Source organism: Gnatocerus cornutus, chromosome 9 (assembly GCF_029298725.1).
Source record: "Gnatocerus cornutus isolate USDA-ARS CGAHR chromosome 9, icGnaCorn1.1, whole genome shotgun sequence".
NCBI lineage: Eukaryota > Metazoa > Arthropoda > Insecta > Coleoptera > Tenebrionidae > Gnatocerus > Gnatocerus cornutus.
This window is the reverse complement of record NC_142241.1, coordinates 5,393,082-5,414,097: the sequence shown is the minus strand read 5'-3', so window position 1 is coordinate 5,414,097 and position 21,016 is coordinate 5,393,082. Positions and strand designations below refer to the sequence as shown.

The window sequence follows — 21,016 nt, the reverse complement described above, 5'->3', positions numbered from 1 at the left end:
GCGTAATTAAAAATATTCCTATCAAAACAAAAAATTCTTTAATTGGAGCGGCAGGTATTTTATCATTTATTTTATGCTTTGATTCCAGAATTCCATGCATTTTTAAACAAAAAATTGTCGAATACCAAACAATTTTAATAAAAAATATTGTAATTCATAAAATCGAATTAAATATTAAACAACAATCGCATACGCATTTGCATTGGTAGATTCTTTAGCAAAATTGTTAGGCACTTCCTGAAAATCATCTTCGTTCAGATTATCCTTGTTGTAATCCTTGACCGGTCTTTGAAAAACACGCGAATATGCGGCCTTAAAATACTTATTTTTTTTCCATAACAGATAAAAAACAACAATCGGACTACTATAAGCGTAAAACTCCATGAAACAATAAATAAAAGTTAAAACTGTAATCACCGTCTGGTAACTTGACAAATAAACCAAATAATGACACATCAAAAGTGGTATATAACTCAATAAAACGTAAATTGAAACATCTAATTGGTACTTAGTTTTTTTAGAATTATCACTGCTCTCCAATTTTTTACTAACGACATTCACCGCAGTTATTACTAATAACAACGTAAAATAAAACGCATTAAAAACATGTTTGGTCTGCAATGAAGTCATAGTAAAACAAGAGGAAACATTGTACAAAATTTGTATGATACATAAAACATAACAAATAACAGTAAAAAAAATGTGGAAATGGGGCCACCGCTCTATCCACCCACTTTTGAAGCTTTCAATGAACCAAGATACCCCCAAAGCAGTCGCAAATACAAAAATTAAAACAGAGATTGTGTTCGAGAGCTTGTGGAAACCACAAATTATTTTCCAGCTCGAAGGAAAAGCAGTTTCAATCAGTAAATTTACAACCGGTACCAGTAGAAAGTCTATGCAACAAGCTATGGCGTAGTGTAGTAAAAAAACGCTAGTTTTCCTTTTTATTTTCTCGAATTTTAACATGATGTAGATGAGGAACACTGAGGTTCCTGCTGAGCAGAGACAGATAAATTTTGAGAGAATGGTGGCAATATTGAAGTAAATTTCTTCGAGTAGTGACGATATATGCGAAGTTTGGGCCATTTCTGTTGGGTTTAAATCCCAGAAACCTTCATCTTTCAGGAAAGTTGAGTTACTCATCTGGAAATTATACTGTATTTCGATGAAAACGTGTGATTCGACTTACTGTTGGACAACACGACACACACAAATTAATGTTGAGCGATTAAGGTCTGGAACAGTAATGAGAAGATTATCTAATTTACGGACGTGAAAGATAAAACAACGGCAATGTGGTTTTTGTCGTGGCAAAGATGTAATTATCTAGGGACACAACGTCAAATTCAAAAATAAAAACTCCCTTTATTTCATAGATAAAATGTTAGAGGCGGTACCATCTGGCATCTCATTTCACTTCAGCACTGAATCCTCACCAGTTAAGTCATGTAAGTAACTTAATTTGAGTCAAATTTGCGTGATTAGACACTTTTAGCTATGGATAACTTCACACTTCAAGAGCTTCCATTTGGTCGTCTCAACCTCAAAGAAGTTGAAGCTCTCGATGAAGACTCCTACTATTCTTCTCCGTTCAGTGCCTGGGAGGTCCTCACAGAAATGATCGATATTGGTTGCAGCATCGCTTCAATCGTTTCTTGCATCATTCTAATTTACGTGATTCGAAAATTTGATTTTCTGCAGACGACGGGAAATATCTTCATTCTCCACTACGCGGTCTGCAGCTTGGCGATGTATGTTTTGAATCCGATATATCAATTATTGTTGAATATTGATATGTATGAGTACATCAACCACACGTTGATCTGTGCTTTCTTCAAGACTGATGGGCTCTTTTTAATTCTAGTCTTCACGTTTAGCGCTTTAGTGGCTTGTGACTGGTTCATTTTAGCGGTGGATTTTCCATGGTTAGAAAGATATAAGACTCTGCAAAAGTATTTGATAATTCTTATCTATGTTTGGGCTACTGTTCAGTTTGCCTTGTCCAGTGCAATTTGTTTCGCCCACATGGATATCTACCAGGGCGACATTATAGTATTCGAGTATTTAGGATTAACAGTAGTTGTCGTCCTTATCAATATTTTCAATTTCTTTAAGAAACCAAAGAATGCAGAAAATATGTACTCTTTAAAAATTGCGAATTACCTAATGTTCAGTTGGTTACCTCCATTTCTTGGTTTCTTCGCCATTAACTTTTTCTTTAGTACTGCCAGCGTTCACTACGAAATGCTCGATCTCTTATTTGAAACCATCTTTAAATACCTCTTACTCATATTACCAATTGTTACAGCCTTTTGGCTGGATAGTATAAACAAAGATTTCAACAAGGCGTTTACGACTATTTTTAGGAACAAAAAATCGTACCAAAACTTGGAGGAGAACGATGAAAGCCGACTTATAGACGAGAATAACTTAGTTTAAGAATGAAACTTCATTCTGTATTTTCTGATCATAAATAAATTTATGTATAGACGCGGTATTATTTTACTTACCCTCTCCGTCTTCATGATAATTCATTCTTAATTCGATGAGATGGAAAATTCGGAACAATCTGTAACAGAAAAAACTTTCAGTTCTCTAATTGTGAAAGTGTCTGTTCCACGATGCTAATTTAAAATTTACGTTATTGAATTATTTTACACGAAGAATTCATAACCGAGCTTTATTAATATACTGGGAGTTGACAATGAAAGCTTCCTTTGTTGACACATCGGGCTATAATAATTCATTTCGTAATGACCTATTGTTATTGGAAGACACTGATGGAAATTAGTTACGGAGAAGTCTTCAAATTTGTTTGCAATTAGCTCAGTTTTATTAATAATTAAATTGTGAAGACGAGGTAGAAATAAAAATGAATGAAAACGACTGCGACTGTCGGCGAATTGTTGAGATTTTTTAATTATTTGCAGCTTTGAATCTTTTCAAGTCTTCAGAGGTTTGCATCTTGTATTCTCTAGTCTCTTTTTTTTTGTTGGTACCCCAAACTGGTTATGTTTCCAAAACAGCTCAAATGTAATCTTGGTTGCCGGCACAAACACAACCAACTTCTTTAAATAATCCAAAACTTAGTCTAACAAGCCCATCATCCAGAACTACCGTCGGCTTCGTGAACAAACAACTGGATAATTTGACTAATTATTGCAACTCAACCTAATTGACGGTAAACAGCCATTATTTTGTTTTCTTGCAATACCAATGACGTATCCAACTTTCAATGGTACAATACATTAATTTACTTAGCGCGGGCGTAAATACAAAACGGTTCTGCCTTGACTAAATTAGATTAGTAGCTTAATCGAGTCATACATCACTGCAACTTCTCAATTGTAAACCGAAAAAAATGGAAGACGACAGATTCCATACTTATAATCGAACGAGTAATACCACTTTCGTGTTCTCTTCTTGGTTTGTGATTGGACAAGTTATTAAAAGTTTGATTCTACTATTAACCCTCACGTGCAATGTATTCGTTGTGTATATCATCGTCAAGTTAAAAAAGACACAAGAAGTGAAGTTTTTGCATTTATTTAATTGGAGCATCTTGGATAGTTTACGATGTTTAATTTCAGCGCATGTTGCTTTTGTGGCGGAGAAAGAGAAAGTGTACGAAGGGTTAATCTGTTTGATGTTACAAACAGAAGCGGCTTCAATTTTCTTAATTTGCATAACATCAGTTTTGTTAACGATCGATTGGATTGTTAAAAATGTCAGTGGATATTGGTACGAACTATACAAATCCAAAATCATATTCATGAAAATAATAGTCTACACTTTCTTTGCTTTGTATTTATGGTATTCAGCAATGTATTGTCTTTCAAACTGGCGCACAATTCACCACGAAACTCTTGTAATCGGAATCCAACTGCTAATCTTGTACATCGTACTTTTACATGTTTTTCAGTACGCTTATAGCCGACACCGAAACCTTTCATTTGAGATGGATTTCACGATAATTTTACCAACAATTTATATTCTATTATGGTTGCCTGTGCTTATCGATCATATATTTATGGTGCCGAACAACGAAACTTTACATTTTATCGTAGTCGGTGTGTATTTTCTTGGTGATTGTTGCTCGATTGGTAACTCTATTATTAACACGTGGTATTTGGTAAAATCACAACCAGAGTTCCAAGAAAATTTTGTAAAGTTTCTGAAATGTCGCTGTTGGGATATTCGCTAATAAATTGTCAAAGCGAAGTGGTTGTTTTATTAAAAAAAGAAACACAGTTTTTCAGCAATTAACTAACAATTTTTTAGGTTGACGCAGAAAAGTGAAAATTTGAAATAAGTGTTCTAGGAGATGGAAGATAAAGGACGACTTCACCAACGTGATTTTCCTCCATGCGAATATCATAAACTGGTCGGAGCTAAAATAGTGTTGAAAATCAAAAAATTGAATTTTCAAAATAAGGATATCTCCAGTGTCGCATAGCAAGGTTTTTAGGTCTCCAACCACCGGCTTTTTTCTTCCTAACTGCAAAGTTTTGCAATGACTAACATGATTGTTCCTGTTTGGCAACATTAACATTATCATAAAACAGATAATATTCTCATCTAAATATGCTAGTTCATGTCGGGTATCTGACCACTTCGCAACAAAAAAAAATGTACCAGATTATCTTCCTATAAGTGTGACGTCAATTGGGGTTTTATCTCCTTCCGCAAATATCCTGTTAAGTTTTGCCATCCTCAAGTCCAAGAAGTTCCAAGAAACTCCACAAACGTGATATTCTTAAACGTTAATAATGTCCTACAAGCGTTTTACATCTTGGTCTTCCCGTTACCTTTAAGATTTCCGAATTATCCTATTTATTTTTCGTTGCTTCAGTGGAGGATACTTTGCATTTGTGTTGATATAATTTCCACGTTTTTTTTGTTATAGAAATCTTATGGTGTGTGGGTGGTGCATTAAAGTATTTCATATAAGAGCACACGTGAAATTTTCCACTTTTGACAAGTTTTTGTAATCGCAGTGTATGGCTTAAGCGTACTGGTTTATTCGTTTACCATCCAACACTGCTTCGGAAAATTAGATGTGTATTCGAAGCAACTTGTTGCAGTAGTTGGCATGTTTTTTGTCATTATTGTAATTACCGCGAATATCTTTATGTGATGAGACCGAGAACAGAAAACACCAGAGATCTCTTTTTCGGTAACATTCTTTTTTTGTGTAGATGCCCATCTTGGTAGCCCAAAAAAATAATATAACAGCTTACACAGATTTAATTGTCATATCTAGTCTAACTTCCGTTGGTTACCAGGTTTATTTATACATTAACGATGACGAGTATCGCAGTTTTTTAAAACAACGTTTTAAATCCACAAATCGCGAAAGTGATGCCACTGTGGAAAATGCAGATTTCTTGTAAATGTATGTAACATAATGTTAGGTAATAAAATCTGAATTTTGATACTAGCGCTGGTAATTATTTAGTGCAGTTGTTGTGAACCACAGGTCAATTTGTCAAATAATTCGTTTGTGTGTTGTGATAACAATTATTAAAAGGTCTGTTCTTATGCAGGTGTAGGTGTGTGCATAAAAATGAAGCTTTGGATAACTGCATAATATTATTAAAGTTGTTTAAATCGCTGCATAAAATTGTAAAGTTCGCTACTAAAGTTTTGTGATGAACGTGCTTGCAGAAATATGTTGCATTTCGCATCTTGCTGTACTTTAACATTAGGCGACGCTGGAGGCTCGTACGCAACAATCAATATACCAAAAAATTGTTAGCAAGTAAGTGAACATTTCAGTGGAAAAGTGCAACTGTTTGAAGACGGTGAGAATTTCCGCGAAAAATGATACCGAAAATCGTGCTCTTCAAAATCTATTGCGGATTATTTTCGCTCCTCGCCATTGTCTCTGTCATCGTCAGTGTTCTGGTTATTGTCGTCATTTTCAAGAACAAGAAGTTGAAAGAAGATGCAACTAACATCATTTTTGTACATGTGAATGTGCTCGCTACTGTTTATTCTTTAGTCGCTCAGCTGAATCTGTTGAATTATCTTGACGATTCCTTGTCTCTTCTCTCAATTTGTATTTTGCAGAAGACTATGGCTACCGTTTTGTTTTCTGAGCAGTGGCTAATTTTCCTAATGGTTTGTGGGTGGTACATTAATACGTACCATTCGAGCGAGTATCCAAAGTTTAGCACTTTTTATAAACTCCCTGCTCTCACTGTTTATATTTTAAGTTTAATAGGTGGTCCAGTTTTGATTCTATCTTGCTTCGAGAAACCTTTTCTCCTGTTATGGGAAGTGATCTCTTTGGTAATCTTCGAAGTATTGATGATTTGTATCAACACTGTACAAGCAGTTAGAAAAAAAGAAGGGTTAGCAAGCAATATCGGACTACCTGTTGGTAACTTTTACTTCCTATGGATGCTACCACTTGCTATATATTTATTACTAGAATTGTGGATTGGGTATTATGAATTTGTAAACATGTATATCGAAATTATTGCAAATACAAGACCTCTTTGCCAACTAATTTATTTGTATGTTTATGATAACAATTATAAGGTCTCTTTGAAACGTGTATTAACATGTCGATGTAGTGTAAATGATAATGAAACTCTTGATGAGGGCAATGGTGTAAACTATAATTATATCAAAGGTGTTAAAATACCTGTAGAAAAATGTGAAGTACCTCAATAAAGTTCTATAAATTTTACTGATTTTTCTGATCTTAAAAATTAGTCCAGAAATTCTTAAATTTTTAAGTTCCCTCGATTTTGAGTTCAAAGTTTTTAAATTAAAAATGTAGATAATAAATACTTGTTCTAAGCGTTTTGCTTCTTTTGCATGAGTAGGCAACTCTTAATTTCCACTTGCATAGGGTGTGAAGGCTCTTCGAGTTATAAAACAAAGACCTTTTGAGAATCTGACTTGCAGTACTTACAACTTACAACTGTACAATTTAAAAAAAGCTCTTTTCTATTGTGCAATATATGATAGGCAAGGTTTCTACAAAACTGTTCTAAAATTAACACACGACGCGCAATATCTCACAAGTCATAAACATGCATGTGGGGATTTGCATGGTTTATTTTAAGACACCCATATTGTGCTGCGATTCCTATTCGCATTAGTGCTCTCTTTGCTTTCAGCCCAATACTTAATTCCTTCCTTTATAATCTTCATTGCTATTCATTTATCGTTGGTTTGTATTACCATATCAGCAAAACCTTATATTGAACCGAAAAAGCACGAGTCGTCACGGCTGTTTCCTGCAGCATGATATCATTTTAAACCACAAAGAACACCACCTCTGAAAACGCGGATGCACCACAACAAATAAACTTGTTGAAGACATCTGAAATCAGTCAAACCAACGACAGTGTTATTATAATAAATATATCCCACTTGTCTAGTTTATGAAAAACATGTGCTGTGAATTGTGAGTGCTTCAAGGTGAGTCATATATTCTTTATACATTACCACTGAAACTGTTGTTACAGATGTCGAACTCGAGGACGATAGATCATCCGTGTACGCAAAGCAATTCAAATGAAAAAATCTATGGGAGGATCTTTGTGGAAGTATTTACTTTCATCATTCTTGTTTCCCTCACTGCCAGCATTCTCTTATCTTTCGTAATCATGAAATATAAACGAATGAGAAAAGACGCAACGTACCAAATTTTTCTACAAGTGAATATCTTACAAGCCATTTATTTGGTGGGAATTCTGGTGACGCTGCGTGCAGGGGTGATACTTACTGACTTTTATTCCAGTTCGTGGTTTTGTTTCATGGACCAAATAGAAGCAAATCTCAGTTTTGGTATATTGTGGTTAATTTTTTTGTTAGTGATTGATTGGTACATTCGAGTGTACCATAAAGATAGGCACGTTAAGTCCAGCAAAATTTATAAATTCTTTGTGATAGTGCTGTACATTTTGGTTGTAATAACTACCTCAATCACCGGACAGGCCTGTTCTGGACACTTTCTGGTGTTGTACACTTATCTAATCCTGTTGTGTGTTGCGGCCCTTCTTTTGTTGGTGTTATTTGTTATGAACATTGTGCACGCGATAAAAAAACGAAGATTATCAATGAACAATCAAAGTGGGAATTTCGGGCTTGCAATCGCCAATATTTATGCTTTCTCCTGGGTTCCAGGTGTTATTGGCGCTTTTCTTGCAAGTATTTATGGGTCGCAGACACCAGCAAATTTGGCTATTTTAATGATTTTATTTGGAGTAGCTCATTTTAGCCCAGTCTATATTTTAATTCATGTGTACAATAACGACGATAATTACAATGTTTTTCTCAAACAAGTATTTAGATGTAGATATACTGAATACACTAATGAGAGTTTAGATAGAAGTGGTAGGTCTGTAGTCTATAACGATTGTAATGGTGTATTAATTCCTGAAAATGTTTTAAACCATTAAAAGCAACGATTAATGAAATTTTTCTTTGATTTGACTTCAACCATAAACGAATAAAAACGATTGAGTTATTTAACATGAGGAATGAGTGTAGGTACCACACAACCAGCATGAATTATACAAATTGTGAAGGTCAAATTCTCAGAGACGCAGTTCCTTGAAGATCAACATGATGAAGACTAAGACTAATGAACTTATTTGTTTCTAAAAACGTGACCCCTGAATATCAATTAAAGAATAAAACTATTTGCACCCCGAGCATTAATTCTGATAATTTAAGGTCAAACTATGACGTAGTGATGACGATGAACTAATAACACGATCAACTTTCGTCATGGGTCGCCAGTTCCGACTAAATATGTTACCTAATACGGCTCTGGTACTATTGATCTGAATTAAAAATCGATTTATTCAAAAATCTTCTTTAGTAGTCGGTATGTAACAGAATATAGCAACGAAAGTTAAATAACTTATTATTTAATTTATAATAAAGCAAAATATTTAATAAATATTTGAAAAGCAGAAAATGTATGCAGAAAATAAAATGTCATAATAGAATAAAATCGATAATAATTTAACGCTTTAAATTAGAAGCTAAAAACTACATATTTTAATTGAGATTAATATTTAATCGAAATCAAATTATAGTGAAAACGGGCTCACTCATTTAAGATACAAAATTAAATTTCCTTTAATGTTCTTCAAACCATGTAGTTTAGTCGACCCAGTCCTAATAAATTATAAATCAAAGTTGGTTATCTGTTGCACCCCTGCATGAAAACTCACTTCTCAGATCTCAAGCTGACCAACCTAAAAGTTCTGGGGGAAAATGTATTGTTGGGTGCATACTCTGCTCAGATCATGGTGTATTACTTGTAAACGAAATTGTGCCTGATAATTTGATTTTTCTGGCACCGAATACGCCTATCATCCACTCCGAATTAGTTCCTGCTGCATGTGACTTTTAAGTTGGACTCATATATGGGGTGGGGATGATTTTCTTATCATCTCTTTAAAACCGACATTTTACTTTGCAATCGATCCCCACCTTTTCAATAATTGACGGTACGGAATATTGTCATAGGGCTAGAGGCGGGGCGAGACATGTGCTAGGAATAATAGAGGGTTTATTATCATTTTGCATCATGTGACTTAAAAAGACGAGAAAACTAAAATAAAGCCGTAAATAAGATTTGTTATATAAGGATTAAAAAATAAGAAAATATTTTCCTTCTAAAACAAAAATTATAACAAAAAAACGTTATTTTCTGCCCCTCTCTTCCCAATTTGTCTTTTCCTTTCCTTTGCTTTTTTTGCCGTATTTTCAAAACATAGGACAATGAAGTAAAGATAATAAGTGACGGAAGTTTTCTCAACGATTCTAACCCGAAGAAAACACTTCTGAAAACGTGGATGCACAACAACAGATAAACTCGTTTGAAGAATTCGGAAATCATCAGTCGTGTTTATAAGCGAACCAACGTTCCACTCTGTGGACATAATGATAACTGATAAATGCCCAACTAGTTTAGTTTATGAAAAACATTTGTGCAGATGAGTTGTGAATCCACAGCTTCAAGGTGAGTTAGTTTGTTTATAAATTCTTATCATTGAAATGTTGCGTTGTTTAGATGTACAACTCGACTACAATAGAGGATATGCCAAATATCCAGGGAAATTTTTCCGATGACTTATACAGGCCCGATGAAACAAACTACGAAAGGATCTTTTTGGAAGTGTTCACTTTCGTTGGTCTCGTGTCGTTCACCGCTAACATTCTCTTATGTTTTGTCATCATCAAGTATGACCGGTTGAGAAAAGATGCAACAAACATGATTTTTCTACATGTGAATATATTTCAAGCTATTTATTTAGTGGCAACACCGATGACTATACGTATAGGCATGTTGACTTTTCACATTAGTTCTGTGCACTATTTGGTGGTTTGTTTGTCGTACCAAATAGAAGCAAATTTAGCTTTTGGAATAGTGTGGATTATGTTCTTGTTACTGACTGATTGGTACATTCGAGTGTACCATAAAGACACTCACGTTAAGTTTAGCAAAATTTATAAATTCTTTGTGATTACGCTGTATGTTTTGGTCGTACTAAATAGCTCAATTACAGGACAGGCCTGTTTCGGTTACTTTCTGATGTTTTACTCTTATTTCATCATGTTGTGTGCTGTGGGCTTTCTGGTGTTTGTGTTATTTGTTATCAACATAGTGCACGCTATAAGAAAACGAAGACTAGTAGTGAACCATCGAAGTGGAAATTTTGGATTGGTAATCGCTAATATTTGTTTCCTCTTTTGGGTTCCGGCTCTTATCTTTTTCTTAGTCTTGATATTTGGATACTACTTGAATGCACCGACTCTTCTAATTGTTGTACTCGGAATCGGCCATTTGAGCCCAGTTTGTAATTTAATTTATTTGTATAATTACGACGATAATTACCACGTTTTTCTCAAGCAAATATTTCGGTGTAAATGTAGTGAATACAAAAACGAGAACTTAGAGGATAGATCTGTTGTCTACAACGATTGTAACGGTGTACAAATTCCTGATAATGTTTAGAAACGATTAAATCCAATTTTGAAAAAGTTTTTTTTTTATTTCACCTTAAACACGTGCGACGAAATGACGAATTTGATCATTGTTACATAACAACAATTTACGAGGAATGCAGTGCAAAAATACCAGAATCAATTATGGAGTTGCGAAGGTCGAATTCAGTTCTCGAAGTTTGGTAGATCAAAACTGTTGCAAAAGAAAGAATGACAAGACAAAGTTATCAAAGGACATTAAACTATTAATTGCGGCAATTTAATTTCAAACGGTGACGTAGTGATGACGATGACCTAATGACACTAACTATGAACGGGAGGAAATTTATCAATTCCAAGAATAATAACAGCATTTGCGACGCAAATTTTATTAGCTTTGGTACCTAAACAGTAGTGTGAATCCTGATTTTTTAAACAATTAAATATAGATTGGATTAATTATGGTGAATTTACTTCTACTAATATTTTTTTTTATTCAAAATCAAATGTGAATCAATTATTAAATTAATAATTATGTTTTTTCTCAACTAAATATTGCATTGGGCAGCTGTTCACATTTCTGTATGTTGTGTAACCGACCAATTGCGTTTAACTACCTACAAAGTTTTCCTGGTGTTGTTTTATACATACATATTGTACTAATAATGTCTGATTTTTATTTGTCGTTGTTATAAGATACCCTAATGACATTACACTTGTGCTGGTCATGGAAATATGTAGTGTCTCAGCAAATACGCATCAAGTTTTTTAGAGATAACATTTTGTATAAGTTATAAGTAGTTTTCTCCACTAATTTTTCTCATCATATCTTACTTTAATTGTAATTTTCAAGGACAATTCCTGTTATAAAATACAATTTCAAGCGCATAATTGGTATATCCTAGTTTTATTTATTCATAACCAATCAGCGTGACTGAAGATAAATAATATAAAATTGGATGACACAGTTTGCGATGGTTGTGTTAAATTATCTGCTAATGGATTGTTGATGTGGCTGGACTTGTGACACTCGTTTTGAAATTATAGGAATCAATTTCATTAATTTTAAGTCTTCGTCAATAAGTTTTAAGTTTTAGAATTTTAGGTACTTGGTTGTTTGGTAAATTAAATTAAAATTTGACCCGGCGCCGGCGCATCCACTATTGTTATTTTATCTTTTTTTTTTTAAATTGCAATGTCAGACAGACCCAACCAGAAATACCTCTTTAATTCTGTTAGGAAAAATGTTGGAACGTTGAGATTCTGTGAGAATTCAAGCACTTCTAAAATAAATTTAATTTTACGTCCACTGATCTTTGCGAGTCAGAGTTGAGCGTATTAATCCATAATTAATTACAAATTTGTTGCAAAAGAGCGATTTCAATTTTTGAGGTAAAGATACTGTTTGGTACTTTGTTTAGATCATAAATCACCAACTTTCAAAAAGGGTACTAAAAATTAGTAGTTTGAATTTGTCGCGCAGTGTAAAATGAGTCATGGCAGTATCCCTAAGGGTTCTAACCCAAAAAAAATACTTCTGCAAACGTGGATGCACAACAGATAAACTCGTTTATTAGAGAATTAGGAAATCATTAGTCGTGTTTATAAGCGACCCAGCGTTCCACTCTGGACATAATGATAACTGATAAATGTCCGATTAGCTTAGTTTATGAAAAACATTTGTGCAGATGAGTAATAAATTCACAGCTCCAATGTGAGTAAGTTTGTTTAGAAATTATTATAATTAAAACGTTGCGTTATTTAGATGCACAACTCGACCATGATAGATGAGGATATGCCAAATACCCAGGGGAATTTTTCCGATGATTTATACATGTCCGATGCACCAAGCTACGGAAGGATCTACTTGGAAGTGTTCACTTTAGTTGGCCTCGTGTCGTTCACCGCCAACATTCTCTTATGTTTTGTCATTATCAAGTATGACCGGTTAAGAAAAGATGCCACGAACATGATTTTTCTACATGTGAATATATTTCAAGCCATTTATTTGGTAGCAACACCGATGACGTTACGTATAGGCATGTTGACTTATGACAATCATTCTGTGCAACACTTGGTGGTTTGTTTGGCGTTCCAAATAGAAGCAAATGTAGCTTTTGCAATAGTGTGGATGATTTTCTTGTTACTGACTGATTGGTACATTCGAGTGTACTGTAAAGGCACTCACGTTAAGTTTAGTAAAATTTATAATTTCTTTGTGATTACGCTGTATGTTTTCGTCGTACTAAATAGCTCAATTACAGGGCAGGCCTGTTTCGGTCGCTATTTGATGAATTACTCTTATTTCATCATGTTGTGTGCAGTGGGCTTTCTTGTGTTTGTATTATTTGTTATCAACATAGTGCACGTTGTAAGAAAACGAAGACTAGTTGTAAACCATCGAATTGGAAATTTTGGACTGGCAATCACTAATATTTGTTTCTTCTTTTGGGTTCCGGCTCTTATCTATTTGTTAGTCTTGATATTTGAATCCTTCTACTTTTATTCTTCGATATTTCTAATTGTTGTACTCGGAATCGGCCATTTAAGCCCAGTCTGTAATTTAATTTATTTGTACAATTACGATGATAATTACCACATTTTTTTCAAGCAAATATTTCGGTGTAAATGTAGTGAATACAAAAACGAGAACTTAGAGGATAGGTCTGTGGTCTACAACGATAGTAACGGTGTAGAAATACCTGATGATGTTTAGAAACGATTAAATCCAGTTTTGAGAACATTTTTCTTTAATTTCACCACAAACACAAGCGACGAAGAAACGCATTTTTCCTTTTTTGCCTTATTGTTAAAAAATGGATAGGAATTAAAACGAAGTGACAAAAATGAGTCACGGCAGTTTTCTCAAGGATTCTAATCCAAAAATACACTTCTGAAAACGTGGGATGCACAACAGATAAACTCATTTGAAGAATTCGAAAATGATCAGTCGTGTTTATAAGCGATCCAGCGGTTCATAATGATAACTGATAAATGTCCGATTAGCTTAGTTTATGAAAAACATTTCTGCAGATGAGTAATGAATCCACAGCTTCAAGGTGAGTTTGTTTGTTTATAAATTATTTATCATTGAAACTGTTGTTCTAGATGCACAACTCGACTGTGATAGATGATATGCCAATTATACAGGGACATTTTTCAGAAGACTTATACATACCTGATGAAACAAACTACGAAAAGGTCTTCTTGGACGTGTTCACTTTTGTTGGTCTCACGTCGTTCATCGCCAATATTCTTTTATGTTTTGTCATCATCAAGTATGACCAGTTGAGAAAAGATGCAACGAACAAGATTTTCCTACATGTAAATATATTTCAAGCTATTTATCTGGTGGCAACCCCGATGACGATACGTATAGGGATGTTCACTTCTTGCTATAATTCTGTGCACTATTTCATGGTTTGTTTTTCGTACCAAATAGAAGCAAATTTAGCTTTTGGGATAGTCTGGATGATTTTCATGTTACTGACTGATTGGTACATTCGAGTATATTACAAAGACACTCACGTTAAGTTTAGCAAAAATTATAAATTCTTTTTGATTGCACTGTATGTTTTCATCGCTCTAAGTAGCTCAATTACAAGCCAGGTCTGTTTCCGACACAAAACGATGTATTTCGCTTACTTAAACCATTCTAGTTTCTTTTATTTAATTATGTTGTATGTTGTGGGCTTTCTTGTGTTTGTGTTATTTGTTGTCAACATAGTGCATGCTATAAGAAAACGAACACTAGTAGTGAACCATCGCAGTGGAAATTTTGGATTGGCAATTGCTAATATTTGCTTCCTCTTTTGGGTTCCGGCTCTTATCTATTTCTTAGTCTGTATGTTAGGATTCATCTTTGGTTCACCGACACTTTCAATTGTTGTACTCGGAATCAGCCATTTAAGCCCAGTTTTTAATTTAATTTATTTGTACAATTACGACAATAATTACGACGTTTTTCTCAAGCAAATATTTCGATGTAATTGTAGTGAAAACAAAAACGAGAGCTTAGAGTATAGGTCTGTTGTCTACAACGATAGTAACGGTGTACAAATTCCTAATAATGTTTAGAAACGATTCAATTAAACTTTGAGTAAATTTTTCTTTGATTTCTCCTTTAACGCGTGGGATGAAGAGACGAATCTGGTCGTTGTTACATAACAACAATTTATGAGGAATGCAGTGCGAAAATGCGAGAATTAATTATGGAGTTGCGAAGGTCGAATTCAGTTCTCCGAGTTTGGTACATCGAAACTGTTGCAAAAGAAGGAATGAATGACAAGACAAAGTTATCAAAGGACATTAAACTATTAATTGTGGCCATTTAATTTCAAACGATGACGTAGTGATGACGATGACCTAATGACACTGACTATGAACGGGAGGAAATTTATCAATTCCAAGAATAGTAACAGTATTTGCGACGCAAATTCATTATCTTTAGTAAAAGTAGCGTGAATTCTGATTTTGAAAATAATCAAATATAGATTGGATTAATTTTGTTGAATTTATTCGTAACTGATAATTTTTTTATTCAAAATTAAGCGAATCAATTATTTAGATTAATTATGTTTTTTCTCAATTAAATCATTGCATTAGGAGGTTGTTCACATTTCTGGAATGTTGTGTAACCGACTAATTTCGTTTAACTACAAAGTTTTCCTGTTTCTGTGAAGCCCAATTAAATAATTTCACGTAATTCGGCTCTAATTTACGATTTAATAGAATAATCCTTTGACGAAAAAACGTGAAGCTATGCGAGTGCATGCCACTGATTGCATCGAAATTTAGAAATTAATTAGAGCAAATTCGAGTTAATTTGATTAGTGGGAACAAACCCGGAAAGTAGATTAAATTCGCAATATTATTGAAGTAGTAATTAATTTTTTTCCTATTACCGAAACCAAACATAATAAACGAATTGTGCTAAATTACAATTTCGTTTATTCTCGGTTGCTCTCGAACATCCAATTACCATTCATAAAGTTCAGTAGTAGAGTAGCTCAAGTCAAATCAAATAACTAGATTCTGCAAAATTGTGACATAAAAGACAGTAATTCTTTGTAATCAAAAGAACTTGGAATTCTCCCACGTCGTCATTACCTTTTGCAACAACCCATTGTTTGATCATGGGTAACTTTCTCCACCCAGTCTTCGTCTAAATCCACAAATAAACTCATGTGGGCGCCTTGCGTGATGCTTCAGCGGAAAGCAACAATTCTAAACTCTAGTAAAGACGGCAGTTATAACAAGATGAGACAGTTTTCAGTGATACGACTTCATATTTAAAAAACAAGGTGAGTTGACAACATATGAATTATCGCTTATTTTCGAGTTCTTCAGATGGCCAACGTGAGCTTAATAGACGACATGCCTAACATCACGGGGAACTTCTCCGACGAGGTGTACGCGCACCAGGAGTCCCTCTATGAACGTATCTTCTTGGAGGTCTTTACTTTCGTTGGACTTCTGTCAGTCATCGCCAACAGTTTTCTCGGTTTTGTTATCCTCAAGTATAAAAGAATGAGGGATGATCCAACAAATAAGATATTTCTCCATATCAATATACTTCAGGCGATTTTTCTGTTGGCCACTCCTTTCACAGCTCGTCTTGGAATGGATCTTTATGATGTAACACCGGTGCATGTCATAGTGTTCTGTATAACGTACCAGATCGAGTTTAATGTATTGTTTGGTGTAGTCTGGTTCTTATTCCTTTTGGTCTGTGATTGGTACATCAAACAGTACCACAAGAATACCTACAATCGGTTTACTCGTGTGTACAAATTCTTTATTATTTTAATTTATGTTATAATAGTGTTGTCATGTTCAACTACAATTCAATTGTGTTTCGAAAACTATATGGTCTTAATAACCTATTTAATAATGATGGGATGTGCTGGACTCCTTGTGCTGTTCTTATTTATTATCAATATTGTTCATGTTATAAAAAAGAGACGACTGATAGATCACACACGCGGAAATATTGGTCTCGCGATTTGCAATATCTGTTTTTTATGTTGGTTTCCTGTTATTCTCGGTTTTTTGCTAGCGTTAAATATGCCAGTGGCTATCATCGCCTTTTTTGCAATAGCACACGCAAGTCCTGTTTTTAACATCATTTATTTGTACAACTGTGACGATAATTATCATATTTTCCTGAAGAATGTTTTTAAGTGTAGATGCAGCAAATATAGCAACGAAAGTTTGGATAATAGAGTGAGTTATAGTGATGGTAAGGGTGTTCAAATTCCTGAACATTTGTCCTGATATTGTTTTGTACATAATAATAATGCTCATGATTTTTATTTGTCGTTGTTATGAGATACCCTAATGACACTACACATGTCATGTGTCATGTGCTGGTCATGGAAATATCTAGTCTCTCTGCAATTACCCATAATCTAGTTTTTTTAGAGATTACATTTTGTTACACATAAATCTTTTCTCAAGTAATAAAATTTGTCACATCATATTTTAATTCAATTGTAATTTTCAAGGTCAATTCATGTTCTAAAATACACTGTCAAGCGCATAATTGTTACATCCTAGTTTTTCATTCATAACCAATAACCGTGACTAAAAATGTATAATTTAAAATTAGATGACACAGTTAGCAATGGCTGTTAAATTGTCTGCTAATGAGTTGTTAATGTAGCTGGACTCGTGACACTCGTTTTCGAATTACAGGAAATAATTTCACTAATTTTAGATTTGCGTCAATAAAAGATAAGTCATTTTTTATTATAACGGTTTATTAGATTTTTGGATAGTGGTTCGGTTTTAATTAAACTAAAATCAAATGTTGACCCGGCGCATCCACCATTTTAAAAAGTATTTATTTTTTTTAAATGCAAAATCACAAATTTAAGATAGTCACAATGAAAAATTATTTTTTTATTTTGTTGGAAAAATGTTGAAATGTTGAGATTCTGCGAGACTTCAAGCACTTCGAAAATCAATTTTATTTCTCGTGCTTTACCAAATTAACTATTAAATTATGCTATCATACAACTAATTATAAGTAGATACATATAAGTCGCTTTTTTTACTGAATCTTTGTTCCACACGCCGGCAATCACCCCACTTTTTCACCGCAACCGTTTGCGCCACTTTAGACACCAAACAAAAAGTAAGGTTATGAGCATTAACAAAATGTGGGGCTTTGTTTTTAGTATGAATTTGTATAAAACTATTAATTTATACGATATTTCGACACGAAAATTGTACGAATAATCATTATAATCGCCTTTTGAGCATTTTTCCATGGAAACTGAATCAAAATTTTAGCGAAAAATTTAAATTTAAGAAGAGTTTGCGCCACTGACCGAGTACATTTCCAGATGTGAAGAGAACTTTTCTTTCAGTTTTTCAGCGGCCTTGGTGAGGAAACTGTGTCGAAAACGATTGAAAATGAAGCAATTTTTGCACTGGATGTAGGTTACTACTTTACCGACATCCAACATTTGAATTTTAAAGTTGGTAAAGTTGGCAGCGGTATTTTTTTGACAGTTGTGTGACTATTTTCAGTGTTTAACTTGAATTTTTAGAAGTGTTTTTGAAGTTATTTCTTCATGGAAACGAGGAAAATCTGTTTCAGGTGGAAAGTCTGAGGTATTTTTCTGTTTTTTTTACATTTTTAATTCATGATAGCATCTTAACATTAAGTGAAAGCACAATCAAATTTTGAAGGTGGCCGTGCTTGTTTTTGACAGACTTTCTTTTAGCAATAAAGTTAAATTATGTGCATTCCGTTTGTGTTTATGTGGTTGTGATGTAATTGGAGCAAGAAGTCTTGGTAAACTTTACTTTTCTATTGATCATATTCAGTGAGTTTCTATTAATGTTTTTGCACTGCACCCTTATTACTCCGACCATAATTTACATGATCATCATTGTTTTGTTTATTGTACACGTTTTTTACGTTTGATATCTTTAATTCCAATGGTAACAGTTTCTTTTAAAGAACGTTTTTTTGTTCACTTCAATTCACTTCACACTTCACACTTTACAATTCGTGAATTTTGAAAATTCATAGCTGGCTTTGGCCACATTTGACAGCCTTTTTGACAGCTTTTCTGTAGAAAAACTTGAATTTTGTGTAATGTTAGTTTCCGTAGCTAAAAGATTGATTTGATTGTGGTGCAATTATTAAAAACTAGTACGATTTTGTAATTTACAGCTAATTATCTTTTTTAGCAAAACTAGACAAGTTTCAACTCGTTTGAATTTACATCTTTTAGGTGTACCGAAACCAAGTTTACTTGTAGCCGAGAAGGTGATATCCATATGAAGGAATTGTGTTTCAGAGTTTGGCAAAAAAAAACGACAAGAAATTTGAGATTAATTTCTAATTTGTGTTGATCCGTTTCATATTGATTCGTTTGTTATTTCCCACTTTTACCTAATCCAGTCAGCATCTTTGGTCAGACCTCATGTTTCCAGGAAAAAATGCATACTTTGCATGTTTTTCAAGTTTATAAGGAACTTTTTTTTAAAATTGGCGCATACTTTGCTTCAATTTCAATTTTATATTTTTTATGTGTAAAGCGGTTGCGGCTTTTAAGATTTGGCGATTCGTAATACGCAGCTCCATTATTCATTCCTCTAAGTAACTGAATTGGGGTAGGTAACATTTGAATAAATTACCTAGTTGAGTGTATTAGCTCAAAAGGATAATTGTTATCTTCCCGTGGCTTCACTATTCAGTACACATTACACCAGCATTTGTCGCGTCTGGTAAGTCACCATTGCCTTTAACATTTCAATTGACCACCCACAATAATTTCCCAGCAAAAATGAATATTGCAAGAACAACAGAACTCCCAACAACAATAGATGAGGATGATGACTCAAGCGAGAACTTCTACGAGAAACAAGTGTTAAAGCTGACGACAGTCGCAAGTGCCTCATCCATTCTAGCGAACGTTTTAATTTCCGTCACGATAATCAAATACAAGAATCTCCGAAGAAACGTAACGAATAGTATTATCTTACACATAGTTTTAGTACAAATAGTCAGTTTAATCTTAGATGAGGTTCTCTTGTGGTTCTTCACTTATTTCGGCACTCCCCTGCCGCAATATCATACCGAATTCTGCGTCATTTTCGTGAGTGTACGAATAATGAATGCCATCTCATTTTTATTTATGATTCTTTTAGTTTGTAACTGGTACTTTAAATTATATTGCAACGAAAGCAAATACTCTCGCTTCTGTAAATATCATAAATTTGTGCTTGTTTTAATATACTTCGTTTCGATTTTAATGCTACCATTTCTAACGAAATTGTGTCTCAACAAAGACGTGTTTGCTACTTTCTACGTTGTTCTTTCATTTCAGATTGTTATGATTACGTTTTCGATATACATGAATATTGTCCGGAAATTTTATGCGCGAAATTCGTTTGATAACGATATTGGCTTGGGTGTTGCAAATATTACTGTCGTTTTTTGCACACCTGCTTACATCTTCTTAGTTTTAGCATATTACAACATTGTACCCACGTATGTTGTTTTATTTGCTGATATTTTAGCCACTGGGGTGTTCCCTTTTGTGTTGTTTTACATGTACAAGTACGACAGGAACTTTCAGATGTACTTCAAAAAGTTATTTACATGTAACAGTCCGGGACCGGAGAATGGAACTGTTTCGTACAATCTCATTCATCATGTAGAAACTTAGAGCGAAATTAATCAAAGACTTAAAGGATGTAGCGGAATGTTGCGACCACATTAAATTATGTAAAATAAAATTATTCAGAAAAGAACGTGTCTTTTGTTTTTATATGTGGCATTGGTAATAAATTCTTCATTTTTAGGTGACCATAAAACACCAAAACCTGCAATGTTTGACAGTTTGAGGGTAAGAAATGACACAGCGGACAGGGCTACCAACTGACTTCAAAGTTCCAATACCTTCTTGGACACTCCTTTTATTGAAACTGGAATATGAGATTATCTGGGCGAAGAAAGAGGAAAGAGAACAAACAAAAATAAGAATAGGACTAGGATCATTGAAGTAAGGGTGTGGAAAATAATTTGGTA

At 34.0% G+C, this 21,016-nt stretch overlaps 10 protein-coding genes across 12 annotated transcripts in view; 8 read left to right on the top strand and 2 right to left on the bottom strand.

Moving 5' to 3' along the window:
* Positions 1 to 21,016, bottom strand: part of LOC148168080 (somatostatin receptor type 2-like) — a 70,109-nt gene that overhangs the window by 28,063 nt on the left and 21,030 nt on the right. For both annotated transcript variants that reach the window (XM_088045987.1, XM_088045988.1), the window contains one exon: positions 2,514 to 2,572. The gene's annotated coding sequence lies outside the window, so the exon portion shown is untranslated. The remainder of the gene's footprint in view (positions 1 to 2,513; positions 2,573 to 21,016) is intronic.
* LOC148168090 (uncharacterized) lies at positions 175 to 1,146 on the bottom strand. Its single transcript, XM_088046174.1, has one exon. The coding sequence runs from the start codon at positions 1,144 to 1,146 to the stop codon at positions 175 to 177; it is 972 nt and encodes a 323-aa protein (XP_087902300.1).
* On the top strand, positions 1,457 to 2,494 carry LOC148168089 (uncharacterized). Its single transcript, XM_088045989.1, has one exon. It carries the CDS (start codon positions 1,501 to 1,503, stop codon positions 2,440 to 2,442), a length of 942 nt encoding a protein of 313 aa, XP_087902115.1. The 5' UTR covers positions 1,457 to 1,500; the 3' UTR covers positions 2,443 to 2,494.
* Positions 5,704 to 7,267, top strand: LOC148168088 (uncharacterized). The gene is made up of 3 exons (XM_088046173.1): positions 5,704 to 6,672; positions 6,866 to 7,070; positions 7,119 to 7,267. The coding sequence occupies exons 1-3, from the start codon at positions 5,827 to 5,829 to the stop codon at positions 7,265 to 7,267; spliced, it is 1,200 nt and encodes a 399-aa protein (XP_087902299.1). The 5' UTR covers positions 5,704 to 5,826.
* On the top strand, positions 7,086 to 8,441 carry LOC148168087 (uncharacterized). Of its 2 annotated transcripts, none has more exons than XM_088045393.1 (2): positions 7,086 to 7,426; positions 7,488 to 8,441. In XM_088045393.1, exon 2 carries the CDS (start codon positions 7,488 to 7,490, stop codon positions 8,421 to 8,423), a length of 936 nt encoding a protein of 311 aa, XP_087901519.1. In that variant the 5' UTR covers positions 7,086 to 7,426; the 3' UTR covers positions 8,424 to 8,441. The 2 variants fall into 2 exon arrangements, with proteins under 2 accessions (XP_087901519.1, XP_087901518.1); XM_088045392.1 differs by having other exon boundaries at positions 7,087 to 7,440.
* Positions 9,874 to 11,022, top strand: LOC148168086 (uncharacterized). The gene is made up of 2 exons (XM_088045796.1): positions 9,874 to 10,000; positions 10,052 to 11,022. The coding sequence occupies exon 2, from the start codon at positions 10,052 to 10,054 to the stop codon at positions 10,994 to 10,996; it is 945 nt and encodes a 314-aa protein (XP_087901922.1). The 5' UTR covers positions 9,874 to 10,000; the 3' UTR covers positions 10,997 to 11,022.
* LOC148168085 (uncharacterized) lies at positions 12,190 to 13,706 on the top strand. Its single transcript, XM_088045795.1, has 2 exons — positions 12,190 to 12,679; positions 12,731 to 13,706. Exon 2 carries the CDS (start codon positions 12,731 to 12,733, stop codon positions 13,679 to 13,681), a length of 951 nt encoding a protein of 316 aa, XP_087901921.1. The 5' UTR covers positions 12,190 to 12,679; the 3' UTR covers positions 13,682 to 13,706.
* On the top strand, positions 13,721 to 15,069 carry LOC148168084 (uncharacterized). Its single transcript, XM_088045794.1, has 2 exons — positions 13,721 to 14,024; positions 14,074 to 15,069. The coding sequence occupies exon 2, from the start codon at positions 14,074 to 14,076 to the stop codon at positions 15,040 to 15,042; it is 969 nt and encodes a 322-aa protein (XP_087901920.1). The 5' UTR covers positions 13,721 to 14,024; the 3' UTR covers positions 15,043 to 15,069.
* Positions 15,688 to 17,509, top strand: LOC148168083 (uncharacterized). Its single transcript, XM_088045592.1, has 2 exons — positions 15,688 to 16,268; positions 16,315 to 17,509. The coding sequence occupies exon 2, from the start codon at positions 16,315 to 16,317 to the stop codon at positions 17,239 to 17,241; it is 927 nt and encodes a 308-aa protein (XP_087901718.1). The 5' UTR covers positions 15,688 to 16,268; the 3' UTR covers positions 17,242 to 17,509.
* LOC148168082 (uncharacterized) lies at positions 18,094 to 20,739 on the top strand. The gene is made up of 2 exons (XM_088045234.1): positions 18,094 to 19,710; positions 19,765 to 20,739. The coding sequence occupies exon 2, from the start codon at positions 19,770 to 19,772 to the stop codon at positions 20,652 to 20,654; it is 885 nt and encodes a 294-aa protein (XP_087901360.1). The 5' UTR covers positions 18,094 to 19,710; positions 19,765 to 19,769; the 3' UTR covers positions 20,655 to 20,739.

Excerpts from the sequence above, each read along its gene's own strand:
- LOC148168088 (XM_088046173.1), top strand. The coding sequence starts at position 5,827 with ATGATACCGAAAATCGTGCTCTTCAAAATCTATTGCGGATTATTTTCG. Across the intron at positions 6,673-6,865 it reads TACCTGTAGAAAAATGTGAA|GGTGTGAAGGCTCTTCGAGT; the intron begins GTACCTCAATAA and ends CCACTTGCATAG. Across the intron at positions 7,071-7,118 it reads TGCATGTGGGGATTTGCATG|TGCTCTCTTTGCTTTCAGCC; the intron begins GTTTATTTTAAG and ends TATTCGCATTAG.
- LOC148168087 (XM_088045393.1), top strand. The coding sequence starts at position 7,488 with ATGTCGAACTCGAGGACGATAGATCATCCGTGTACGCAAAGCAATTCA.
- LOC148168082 (XM_088045234.1), top strand. The coding sequence starts at position 19,770 with ATGAATATTGCAAGAACAACAGAACTCCCAACAACAATAGATGAGGAT.
- LOC148168090 (XM_088046174.1), bottom strand. The coding sequence starts at position 1,146 with ATGAGTAACTCAACTTTCCTGAAAGATGAAGGTTTCTGGGATTTAAAC.
- LOC148168084 (XM_088045794.1), top strand. The coding sequence starts at position 14,074 with ATGCACAACTCGACTGTGATAGATGATATGCCAATTATACAGGGACAT.
- LOC148168089 (XM_088045989.1), top strand. The coding sequence starts at position 1,501 with ATGGATAACTTCACACTTCAAGAGCTTCCATTTGGTCGTCTCAACCTC.
- LOC148168085 (XM_088045795.1), top strand. The coding sequence starts at position 12,731 with ATGCACAACTCGACCATGATAGATGAGGATATGCCAAATACCCAGGGG.
- LOC148168083 (XM_088045592.1), top strand. The coding sequence starts at position 16,315 with ATGGCCAACGTGAGCTTAATAGACGACATGCCTAACATCACGGGGAAC.
- LOC148168086 (XM_088045796.1), top strand. The coding sequence starts at position 10,052 with ATGTACAACTCGACTACAATAGAGGATATGCCAAATATCCAGGGAAAT.